Source organism: Oncorhynchus nerka, linkage group LG12 (assembly GCF_034236695.1).
Source record: "Oncorhynchus nerka isolate Pitt River linkage group LG12, Oner_Uvic_2.0, whole genome shotgun sequence".
In the NCBI taxonomy this organism is placed as follows: Eukaryota; Metazoa; Chordata; class Actinopteri; order Salmoniformes; family Salmonidae; genus Oncorhynchus; species Oncorhynchus nerka.
This window is the reverse complement of record NC_088407.1, coordinates 89,192,874-89,206,106: the sequence shown is the minus strand read 5'-3', so window position 1 is coordinate 89,206,106 and position 13,233 is coordinate 89,192,874. Positions and strand designations below refer to the sequence as shown.

Here is a 13,233-nt window from a genome sequence, read left to right as displayed (position 1 = left end):
AGGTCCTAAGGGCACAACATGGCCACGTTGAGGGGTTATTTAAGGTTACTACTAAAGTCTTACAGCACCAGTCCTCTGCTTTAGACCTATGTCTGTTACCCACAACAGTCCGGGCTTAGTCCTCTCAGGACATCTCTCGTAATGAATCTGTCATTTGGTTACTGTATTCTATAGAAATGACAGCAACCAAATATATTATGTGTGTCGCTTGGATTCTTATTTGCATCCAAAACATTTGTGTTTTTATTTAACTAGGCAAGTCAGTTAAGAACAAATTCTTATTTACAATGACGACCTAACCCCGGACGACTCAGGGCCAATTGTGCGCCGCCCTATGGGACTCCCAATTACGTCCGGTTGTGATACAGCCTGGAATCGAACCAGACGCATCTAGCACTGAGATGTAGTGCCTTAGACCGCTGATCTACTCGGGAGCCCCAACACATTGCTGTGTTGTATGATGTATGTGTGATACATTACAGCCCAGTACAACAGATGTGTAGGGTGATTGCAGACATGAATGGGTGTCCATTAGACCATATCAATGGCATGTAGAAACAGTAACCACACAATAACAGGCTATATCAATAGCATGTAGAAACAGTAGCCACACAATAACAGGCTATATCAATAGCATGTAGAAATAATAACCACACAATAACAGGCTATATCAATAGCATGTAGAAATAATAACCACACAATAACAGGCTATATCAATGACATTGAACATAATCTTTTATGTTGTGGGAAATGGTTCATATGATTCTGTTTATATGCCATTTTCCTATGTTATGGGCTTTAAAATGTAGGTGAGAAAAATAGTATCCTATTTGAAAACAGATTATTCTGGGCGATTATGGTGGAGATGGGTACCCCCAAAACACCCCCTCCCTTTAAGCGAGCAGTCTTGAGAAGCGAGTGCGAATTAACCCATAACACATTGTAACAACATTAGGCTACTCGCTCCATTTCCTACCCCTCTCGCTCAATTTCCAGGGGAGGTCCCTTAAAATAGACCGACCTCCTCCACCGATCTGTCATATTTTGTTTTGTTTACAACCACAACACACACACACACACACCCGCCGCGGTAAACGTTACCGCAGCGAGCATTGAATTAAAAACGACCGACCTCGAACCATCCCGCACAATTTAAACGTTGATGTATATATGTCTTAGATAATACTCTGGTGTTTTTGTCGTTATATTTTGAATAAGCTATACACTGTACATTTGGGGGTGAGAGTTGGATCTCACATCTAAAATAATGTACAGATAGTTGCTATGGATGGTGGTGATGCTTATTTCTTTCGAGAGGTGAGAGAGAGGAGGGGGGGGAGACAGCGGAAAACAACAAAGGATGCTGTGTAAATATAGCTACAGACTCCTTCGTCCACAGTCTCCTTCTGCCATTAGAGAAAATTCCCGCAATTCAACTTAGAAAAAAAAAACTCACCCTTTTCTTCTTTTGTGGTTTTATTGTCCTGTCAGCAAGGCGGGCCTCTGCGCCATCGATTCTCTCTCAGTGGTCTTTTGAGATGCTAAGAGGAGGGGTGGGACTGGGGTGGGTGCGCGAAACAAGAGTGAGAGAGAGAGCCGACCAGAACACAAAAGGTAGAAAACAGTAGAAGGCAGCAATGTGGCCCAGCTGCCGCTACGTCCTTCAGTGGTGAAGAAGAGATGTGGCCCAGCTGCCGCTACGTCTTTCACTGGTGAAGAAGAGATGGGAATGCTGCATGTTCTCTCTCTCTCCTGTGTGCTCCTGTCATCATGCGGACGTTCTACAAACGCTGCTTTAAATATCCCAGGTCTCTTGGATCATTTTCGGAGCTATTTCATTATGCATGTATGAGGACTACGGAAAGCCAATGGAAATACCTGTCCTCTAAAGATCTGACTTGCCCAGTTAAATAAAGGTTAAATAAAAAAATATCTATAATTTTCATAGACCTATAATTCAGCTAGCGGTCTGATTTCTCATATATTCCAGTAGCGACGGTCTAAAATCATATCATGTTGCATACATTTACAATGAATGATTCGTTAAAAGGCATCAATGACATTTGAAACATTTCCACATGTAAAATGTTCAGAAATGGCCTGGTGAGAAAATAAATTACCCATGCAACTAATTAAAACAGCGTCAAATAGCCACTGACTGACAGGCCTTACCCCCCATAATAAACCAAACGATATATGACTGAAATAATGCATCAATAAGTGCACATTAATATTTCAGTAAACTCAGCAAAAAAAATTAATGTCCTCTCCCTGTCAACTGCGTTTATTTTCAGCAAACTTAACATGTGTAAATATTTGTATGAACATAACCAGATTCAACAACTGAGACAAACTGAACAAGTTCCACAGACATGTGACTAACAGAAATGGAATAATGTGTCCCTGAACGAAGGGGGGGGGGGGTCAAAATCAAAAGTAACAGTCAGTATCTGGTGTGGCCACCAGCTGCATTAAGTACTGCAGTGCATCTCCTCCTCATGGACTGCACCAGATTTGCCAGTTCTTGCTGTGAGATGTTACCCCACTCTTCCACCAAAGCACCTGCAAGTTCCCGGACATTTCTGGGGGGAATGGCCCTAGCCCTCACCCCCCGATCCAACAGGTCTCAGACGTGCTCAATGGGATTGAGATCCGGGCTCGTCGCTGGCCACGGCAGAACACTGACATCCCTGTCTTGCAGGAAATCCCACACAGAATGAGCAGCATGGCTGGTATCATTGTCATGCTGGAGGGTCATGTCAGGACGAGCTGCAGGAAGGGTACCACGAGGGAGCATGTCTTCCCTGTAACGCACAGCGATGAGAATGCCCTCATGATGCTGTGACACACCGCCCCAGACCATGACGGACCCTCCACCTGTAACACACAGCGATGAGAATGCCTCATGATGCTGTGACACACCGCTCCAGACCATGACGGACACTCCACCTCGATCCCGCTCCAGAGTACAGGCCTCGGTGTAACGCTCATTCCTTAATGCTTAGTCTGTAAGATGGTAGTGTCTTAACTGTTCCACAGGTGCCCGTTTATTGAAACCCTTTACAATGAAGATCTGTGAAGTTATTTGGATTTTTTTTATATATATATATTTTTTTTACAAATTATCTTTGAAAAAACAGGGTCCTGAAAAAGGGGACTTTTTTTTTTTCCTGAGTTTAGTAGGAAATCAAAGTAAGGCCACAGCGGACAAGTCCTCTCCATAGGAGTACAGAACATTAAACACAAAAACCCAGAGTTTTTCTTGCTGTTTTTATTTTATTTAAGTAAAGACAAAAAACATCTTCATAAAGGGGGGCAATTTGAAATACAAAAAAACAATTAAAAATACAAATAAAATCACACTTCACCCCCCCCCCTCCTAGAAAAGTTCTCATCGAGACACCTTATAAAATAGTATAATATCCAGGACTCATAACATAATTCAACCCTTCTCCATCATTCCTATCAAACCCCCACCTCTTCCGTCACAGATTGGTCGCGTTCCAGGCAGACTACATTGCAGAAGTCGCACGGCATCAACCAATGTCACTGACTACGCAGAGTTGTCATCAGATTGCCGTGTTGTATTGGATGTGGTTAGGTGACATGTTAAAACACCAAACCAGATGTGTTTCTATCTGGCATGCGTCTGCAGTGCAGTGCAGTCCGCCTGGAACTAGAGGCTGTAGGTCTCATTTCCCAGCCTGTTGGGCCTGGCGTCGCAGCAACACGTAAATCTTCTCCTTGATCCAGTCCTTGTTGTACGGCTGGTACGTCTGTGTGTCCGCACGGTACCTAGGAGGAGACAGACGGAACGATATATTAAAACATGGGCTGGTACGTCTGTGTGTCGGCACGGTACCTAGGAGGAGACAGACGGAACGATATATTAAAACATGGGCTGGTACGTCTGTGTGTCGGCACGGTACCTAGGAGGAGACAGACGGAACGATATATTAAAACATGGGCTGGTACGTCTGTGTGTCCGCACGGTACCTAGGAGGAGAAAGAGAGACTGAGTGTCCCCATCAAAATTGAGCCTTATATGAGGCGATAGAAATCCTCAACCCTAGGACGTTTCTAAGTACACACTTAGGTGACACTTCACTTAATACCTGCAGATCTAACGCTGGTGTTACAGTGAACTATAAGACATTATAGGCATTCATAATACCCTTACAACAACTCTAACGCAAATTAAAACAACCAGGTTATTAATAAATGAATATAAAATAAATTAAAATGTATGGCGTTTGATATCGTTCAGACAGACTCATTCAGACGAAAGAACAACAACTAGGACTGGGAGACGTTCCAGGTTGCCTACACAGACAAGTTGCAACACCTCCTGGAACGCCCCCAGACTTACACCAAGCAGCTGAGGTCAGCCAGGTCGTCGATGAAGTCAAACAGTTGACTGATGTCATAGGTGATGGATGGACTGTTTGGGTTCATTCTCTTTAGGTGTTCCTCGTACATCTTACACACACCTGGAAAAGAGATTTATAGATTAGTGAAACATTTAAAACTGGTTGACCATCTAACAGCATTTTTTTTAAATTCCATCACGTTGTTTATTTTGCTCAGCGGGTCAGTACTGTCTCACAGACGATGTGGGTTCTATATCCTTCTCTGTCAGTTGAGTTGGCTGTCAGTTTTTACCTTCCATGCACTCGTTGACTGATTCATAGTCAGCATACGTACGTCCCTCTGGTCTCTTGGTGGGCTGGACCAACAGGATCGTGTGAGACTGCAACAACAACACATGATCTCATGTTATTGGTTACATGCATCCTAAACAAACAGGTGTAGACTAACAGTGAAAAGCTGATTTACGGGCCCTTTCCAACAATGCAGAGAGAGAAAAAAAGAGAAAAAAGAACGAGGAACAAATACACAATGAGTAATGATGACTTGGCTATATACATGGGGTACCAGTACCGAGTCGGTGGATAGGAGCGTCATCTTCACATAGAGTTGATCAGGCTGTTGATTGTGGCCTGTGGACTGTTGTCCCACTCCTCTTCGAATGACTGTGCGAAGATGCTGGATATTGGTGGGAACTGGAACATGCTGTCATACACGTTGATCCAGAGCATCCCAAACATGCTCAATGGGTGACGTGTCTGGTGAGTATGCAGGCCATGGAAGAACTGGGACATTTTCAGCTTCCAGGAATTGTGTACAGATCCTTGTGACATGGGGCCTTGCATTATCATGCTGAAACATGAAGTGATGGCGGTGGATGAATGGCACGACAATGGGCCTCATGACCTCGTCATGGTATCTCTGTGCATTCAAATTGCAATTGTGTTCGTGGTCCGTAGCTTAGGCCTGCCCATATGCCACCACCACGGGACACTCTGTTCATAACGTTGACATCAGCAAACCGCTAGCTCCCAACAAAACGCCAGACACGTGGTTTGCGCTAGTAAGGCAGGTTGCAACGAATTTGGAGGCGGCTTATGGTAGAGAAAATAACATTAAATTCTCTGGTTGTCATTCCTGCAGTGAGCATGCAAATTGCACTCTCCCTCAACTTTAGACAGCTGTGGCATTGTGTTGTGTGACAAACCTGCACATTTTAGAATGGCCTTTTATTGTCCCCAGCACAAGGCGCACCTGTGTAATGATCCTGCTGTTTTATCAGCTTCTTGATATGTCACACCTATCAGGTGGATGGATTATCTTGGCAAAGGAGAAATGCTCACTAACAGGGATGTAAACAAATCTGTGCACAAAATTTGACAGAAATAAGCTGTTTGTGCGAATAGAACTGGGATCTTTTATTTCAGCTCATGAAACAGGGGACCAACACTTCACATGTTGCGTTTTAATTTTTTATTCTGTATATTAGCTTTCGTCGAACAGGATCTTCTCCATGCTACAAACCGTTCTGCAGCCTTGCGAAGGGCATGTGCATCAAGTGTGGAAAATGCAGGCTAGACATCAGGCAAAAACAACATATGGCAAAATGCATCTGATGGACTAAATATGGCATAAAAAGGCACTGCATGATCAATCTGACGTCTGCATTGGCCATTGAGCATTTACAATCATACGGCCTCTGTAGAAATCAGGCCATTCATACTTCTGGTCCTTCACGGAGCAGCACAGAGCTGTTGTCAAGGAAGTGAGTTTGTGTTTATACAGGACCTCCCGCTCCCACCAACCGATCATGTCTTACAGGCTGACGACACCACTTGCGTGCGTGAGCGTAGCAAAATAAATTTAGAAATCTACATTATTCAATTATTGCACTCACACTGCTCGAACATGCCAACGAACATCTGCCTTGCCAAGGGCTAAAATAGAAGTCAGTTATATTTCTGACGCAGATCTCGCTGCAAGTCCTGCCTCTCCCATCTCCTCATTGGTTTATAGAAGCAGGTACCCACGTGCCATCTCCTCATTGGTTATACCCACGTGGGTGACAAAGACGAACAAGGCCAGTATCGGTAATGCACCTAATTTATGAAAGTTGCCAATCGCAATATAAAGTCAAGAGAAGAAAAAGCCTGGAAGGATGAGAGATGACTAGAAACGATTCGGTTGACCGTTTTACGTGTGGATTAATTGGCGGATTAGAGGACCTTGTGCATTTCAGGTAAAATAACAACTAAATGTTTATATCCCAGAACAAATGTGCTAGCAACAGCAAGCTAAATTGCCATAAAATGTTTAATGCTTTTCGACCTGTCCCCAAATGAATATAATTGGTTTAGAGTTTGTTTTGATATTTTAACCTGCGTGTTGTGATCGTGTTTGGTGTGGGGGGATAAAATACATATATGCATGATGGCACACGAGCGCAGCCGGTTTGGTTTCCGTGTTACGACTCACTCCCAACCCTATCTGAGATATCTACTACAGCCCTCATCCTCCACATACAACACCCGTTCTGCCAGTCACAATCTGTTAAAGGTCCCCAAAGCACACAACATCCCTGGGTCGCTCCTCTTTTCAGTTCACTGCAGCTAGCGACTGGAACGAGCTGCAACAAACAAACTCAAACTGGACAGTTTTATCTCCATCTCCTCATTCAAAGACTCAATCATGGACACTCTTACTGACAGTTGTGGCTGCTTTGCGTGATGTATTGTTGTCTCTACCTTCTTGCCCTTTGTGCCGTTGTCTGTGCCCAATAATGTTTGTACCATGTTTTGTGCTGCTACCATGTTGGGCTGCTGCCATGCTGTGTTGTCATCTTAGGCCTCTCTTTATGTAGTGGTGTCTCTCGTCGTGATGTGTGTTTTGTCCTATAATGTGTTCTTAACTGACTTCCCCCTAGTTAAATAAAAAATAACTGCAAAAATGTCAACGTGGAGCGATACAGACCGGAACCTCAGACCGCACCCCGCAGACCGGAACCTCAGACCGCACCCCGGAACCTCACACCGCACCCCGGAACCTCACACCGCAGGCCGGAACCTCAGACCGCAGGCCGGAACCTCAGACCGCAGGCCGGAACCTCAGACCGCAGGCCGGAACCTCAGACCGCAGGCCGGAACCTCAGACCGCAGGCCGGAACCTCAGACCGCAGGCCGGAACCTCAGACCGCAGGCCGGAACCTCAGACCACATTTTTTTGGAGCAAGCATAAAAATTGCTTCTTTTTTTTGCCGCAGAATGCCGACATTGGGCTGAATGAGACGCATGCAACAACAAAAAATATCTCTAGTTTAAATTTACAGATGAAGATTATTTATTTTATTTTTATTTTTTTAAACATGTTTTATTAGATTGATTTTTATCCCTAAAATCTATTGATGTCAACGCTTCTGCAGCCTGAATGGAACCGGTCCAGAGGGATAAGGGGTGTATAGACGATGCGGTGATCAGTTGGTACGACGCGGCGATCAGTCGGTACGACGCGGCGATCAGTCGGTACGATGCGGCGATCAGTCGGTCAGTCGGTACGATGCGGCGATCAGTCGGTATGCGGCGATGCGAGCGCTTATTTCAAAAGGAACCGCACCGTAATCCAGAGATCGACATGCTGCGGTTTTAATATGGTGAAAACGCCTCTCATTTGACTATGGGTCCGTGGTGGTTCAGTGTAGCCGAGTTACGCTAATATATTTGAGACCAGTATATTGCATTTAAAATGTACTCTGACTTAATAAAGTAAGTAAATATATTTTGGGAGTAGTAAAACAGCGAGTGCCAGACAGATCTCAATAGAACATACCAGAGGCGTGCTTCATTTACAACCTAAATGATTGGGAACATCTGGTTATTATCAGTGTTTGGAAAACACGCAGCTCGTTGATAATACAGACCATGGGGGCGCCTCTTCACACACAGTTATTTGTCAAATGGTCAGCGGTGGGTCTGTGTAGGCTATGCGATTTAATACGGAGAGAAGTTTATAGTATATTTAATTACTGTTCAACTCTGGGTGGTTCGAGCTCTGAATTCTGATTGGCTGACAGCTGTGGTATATCAGACGGTACACCACGGGTTTAAGAAACCATTTTATTTTTACTGCTCTAATTATGCTGGTAACCAGTTTATAATAGCAATAAGGCACCTCGGGGGTTTGTGGTATATGGCCAATATACCACGGCTAATGGCTGTATCCAGGCACTCCGTAACTAAGAACAGCCCTTAGCCGTGGTATACTGGCCATATACCACACCTCCTCGGAGCGTATTGCTTAATTATAGTATTTCTAGTAGCAGCCATATAAACAGCCAGAGAAATGAATTGTTCTCACTCCCCGACAGAACATTCAGATTGTTCTGCCTAACTGGCCTCGTTAACTGATTTGTTAGGATTTCCTTGTGATCAGAACAAAAACACAAAACTTATTTTCCTCAACTAGAGATTTAAATAAATGGTGTTTCTTTGAAAGGGATGTTCCTGGCTGACATGAAAAATACATTTAAAGGCGACAGAGGCACATCTCTTTTATTTACAGTTCCGGTTGCCATGGTTAACACAAAACGCAGGATGTTGAATGCTACCCGACTCGACTCAGTGAAGTTACATAAGTAGTACTACAGTATCACAGCCAGGTCAAACGTGTGTGTGTGTTTGTGAGTCAGATTATCCAGTGTCCCAGGCAACACGGTCTTTCTCTGTCTCCCCTTCCAGGGGGAAGGGGGGGGACAGAGGACACCCTGGCCAGGCACCTGGACCTGATACCTGCCTCCATTGGTTCTCCCCCCCTACCTGATACCTGCCTCCATTGGTTCTTTCTCCCCCCCAAGTCACTGAGTTGCCACACACCCATAAACATGAAGACCATGACGTCTTTATGAATAGCCATCTGACCAGTCTTTGTACTTTCTATATAGTCATTATGGATATTGTCTGAGCCTGCTGGCCATTATTACTGCTTTTGCTCTTACCTTATTAAAAACGGTGAATGAAGGACAAATATGCTTTTAATTTTTTAATTAAAGACATTGTTAGAGAATTTAATGTATGCTTTTACACGGGTCTGTAACCTCTGTCATTACAGCAAAGCAAATAAAGATGTGTGCAAACTGGGAGTGTTTACTTTTCTCCCCAAAATGATTTCCAAGAGGCAAGAGGTATTTACTCCGTTATTCCATGTCAAGGCTAGATGAGGCTGAATAGCAACAACACAACACAACGCAACTAATTCCTCACATTGGTACAATAATGTTCAGTCCGCTGAATATTCCATCAATGAAAAGATGGATTAACAGTTTTATTAAACCTACAAAAAAAAGGAACTTGATCAAATAGTCATTGCCAGTTTTTTTTTTTTTTTCAAAAAAAAAAAAAAATTAACAGTCACAGCCCCTCCACCCTTTGTTTGCTTAACTGGGGGGGGAATGGGATGGAGAAATGGTTTCCTATAGGCTGGGTGAGGCTCAACAGGCAGAATGGGTTCCAAAGAGCACCCTATTCCCTACAACTGTCCCTGTATAATGTACTATTTTGACCAGAGCCTTAAGGGCCTTGGTCAGCATTAGTGCATTATGTATAGGGAATAAGGTGCCCTATTGGGACACAGCCCGTCTGTTGACGAAGCACCCTGAAATCAATCCCTCTCCTCATGGATATCCAAGCATTGGCTTGAGCTACTTTACACCATTGTTAAATCCCTGAGATGAGAAGAAAGGTGGCACAGCGGTCTGAGGCGCTGCATCTCAGTGCTAGAGGCGTCACTAAAGACACAGCCTGGTTCAAATCCAGGCTGTATCACAACCCGGACGTGATTGGGAGTCCCATAGGGGCGACGCACAATTGGCCCAGCGTCGTCCGGGTTTGGCCGTCATTGTAAATAAGAATCTGTTCTTAACTGACTTGCCTAGTTAAATAAAGGTTAAATAAAATGTTTTAAATTGTGCAAGTCCACACTTTGGGAGAAGGACAATTAGATATGCAGCCAATGTTAATGGTCACATTAGTTTCAAATATAAATATACATTAAAAGGTTTTCTATAAAAGGGCAAATTATAAAAGTTGTTGCTGTAGTTGATAAGACAACAGAGAGTATAGGTTCATTATGGACTTCGAGAAACCTGTGGTAAACACCACCACACTTAGGCAGAAAACAGAATGTTCCATTCTCCACCCGAATGTTCCATTCTCCACCCGAATGTTCCATTCTCCACCCGAATGTTCCATTCTCAACCAGACCCATCTTTTCAAAGAATACACCATTTAATTCTCTCTCCATTTACATTTAGAATGTATTCCAGATGAACCAGTTCCCCATTACAAGAAAAAGATTCCAGTCAGAGTGCTGTATAACTGCAAATACTGCATCCAAATTAAAACATTTTTTACTGCATTAATTTTGTAGTGTAGCTACAGTTACAATGCAGTATAATTGCAGTTACTCTGTAATTACTGTGTCCAAAATACCAGTCGACTGAAGTTACTGCACTTTCAAAACTGCTCTCTTGTTTTGTAAGGGTCCCCATCATTTATGTAGTAAACACCCCCTCTCTGGTTTATTATATTGTGAACTGTCTGGGACTCCGTTGTTTCCCCTGTTTAGGTCTACTACTCACAGATACTTGACTTAAGTCAAAAACGAAATTAACTGCAATACACTGGTCTCAAATACATTAGCATAATCTGAATACACAGAACCAAGGCACCCCCATTGTAAAATTATATGCGGTTCACCATATTAAAAAGTGTCCCAGGGCAACATGCTTAGCTCTGCCCACTGGGGCGAGGCTTACGGGGCATTTTTTGAAGTGAGCGCTGGTATCGTCATATTTCAACCGATCAAGTTGGCTGCATACACCAGTTGCATACATTCATTCCCTTCGGACGGTTAAATGACACGACTCAACATCGCCATCTACCGGTCTTTGAACTAACACGACCTATGAGTAACGAGTACAACTGTATATTACTTTGAAGAGCATCAATAAAATGCTTTAATTTCAGTAATTTAATATTTCTAGACGACCTCAGTCAAAGTTATGAGCTGGATCATCCTGCAACACAGGACCAAAAGCCAGGCATCTGTTTCGCTACCATCCCCCATTGATACAATTACTGTTGTCGCTAACTAAAAACGTTAGTACTGGAACTAGGCGTAACTCGGAATTTAACACAGACATGTCAATGAACACGCAGACTACAACATCTAGTTGAAGATTAATACAACACCATGTAATATGTCAGACTGGTTTATAACCAAGACGTTTAAAAACAACACACTTCGCTCGCTAGCTAACGCGTTAGCATCCGTTGATTGACATGCACGCAACATTTCAAAAGGCTAGCTAGCAATCAAATCTTTTTTTTATTTTTAACTCTGGAAAACCACTTAAACACAAATTTAGATATGCTATTTTAAAACAAACAAATACTAACCATGTTTTGGATAATTCCTTCACCGAGGTCTTGGCGTAAGTAAGGTATCTTGTTCTACTCGATATCAGCGGCTCGTCACTAGTTACCACACCCACAAAGTCATAAACCCCGCCTATTTCTAAAAAATTATGTTCTTAAAATTGTAATTAATACGTAACCTTAATAACCACACGGCTAACCGTATGTCTAAGCCTTAAATTAATACCACAAAGCTAATTATTTTAGTTTTCATACATTTTTAACATAAAGCAAATTTCGACTTTGTGGCTGTGCTATCTAGGAAACGGAATCGGCCAAAAAAGTACTTCCGGGTCACGGAATTTCGGTCATTTCAACATAAAACTCGCCTACGTAATAGTAAAAAAAAAGAAGGTGTAATTAACCTGTATTTATTCATGATATTCCGTATAAAAAAATAATTGTCTAAACATGAACAATAATTCATATTTGTTAATATTAAGTGACATTTGCATTAAATTAAAACTATCTTTGCATTTGCATTAAAACTAACTATCCCACCGATCCTCGACTTTGGCGATGTCATCTACAAAATGGCTTCCAATACTCTACTCAGCAAACTGGATGCAGTTTATCACAGTGCCATCCACTTTGTTACTAAAGCACCTTACACCACCCACCACTGCGACCTGTATGCTCTAGTCGGCTGGCCCTCGCTACATATTCGTCGCCAGACCCACTGGCTCCAGGTCATCTACAAGTCCATGCTAGGTAAAGCTCCGCCTTATCTCAGTTCACTGGTCACGATGGCAACACCCACCCGTAGCATGCGCTCCAGCAGGTGTATCTCACTGATCATCCCTAAAGCCAACACCTCATTTGGCCGCCTTTCCTTCCAGTTCTCTGCTGCCTGTGACTGGAACGAATTGCAAAAATCGCTGAAGTTGGAGACTTTTATCTCCCTCACCAACTTTAAACATCTGCTACCTGAGCAGCTAACCGATCGCTGCAGCTGTACATAGTCTATCGGTAAATAGCCCACCCAATTTACCTACCGCATCCCCATACTGTTTTTATTTATTTACCGTTCTGCTCTTTTGCACACCAGTATTTCTACCTGCACATGACCATCTGATCATTTATCACTCCAGTGTTAATCTGCTAAAATTGTATTTATTCGCCTACCTCCTCATGCCTTTTGCACACAATGTATATAGACTCTTTTTTTTCTTTTTTTTCTACTGTGTTATTGACTTGTTTATTGTTTCCTCCATGTGTAACTCTGTGTTGCTGTCTGTTCACACTGCTATGCTTTATCTTGGCCAGGTCGCAGTTGTAAATGAGAACTTGTTCTCAACTAGCCTACCTGGTTAAATAAAAGGTGAAATAAAAAATAAATAATAAAATTAGGCTTTTAAAACATGTTCCAAGGGCAAATCAAGCTCCCAATTCAACCCTT

The 13,233-nt window shown here is 43.0% G+C and overlaps 1 protein-coding gene across 1 annotated transcript; it reads right to left on the bottom strand.

Moving 5' to 3' along the window:
* Positions 1 to 3,305: 3,305 nt before the first annotated feature.
* LOC115126144 (enhancer of rudimentary homolog) lies at positions 3,306 to 11,924 on the bottom strand. Its single transcript, XM_029655746.2, has 4 exons — positions 11,817 to 11,924; positions 4,663 to 4,750; positions 4,370 to 4,490; positions 3,306 to 3,795 (listed from the first exon to the last, which is right to left on the bottom strand). Exons 1-4 carry the CDS (start codon positions 11,817 to 11,819, stop codon positions 3,693 to 3,695), a joined length of 315 nt encoding a protein of 104 aa, XP_029511606.1. The 5' UTR covers positions 11,820 to 11,924; the 3' UTR covers positions 3,306 to 3,692.
* Between the last annotated feature and the right edge of the window lie 1,309 nt (positions 11,925 to 13,233).

Coding starts and splice junctions, on each gene's coding strand:
- LOC115126144 (XM_029655746.2), bottom strand. Junction 4,491..4,662: donor AGTCAACGAGTGCATGGAAG/GTAAAAACTGAC, acceptor TCTCTTTTCCAG/GTGTGTGTAAGATGTACGAG. Junction 3,796..4,369: donor GCTGACCTCAGCTGCTTGGT/GTAAGTCTGGGG, acceptor GTCTCCTCCTAG/GTACCGTGCGGACACACAGA.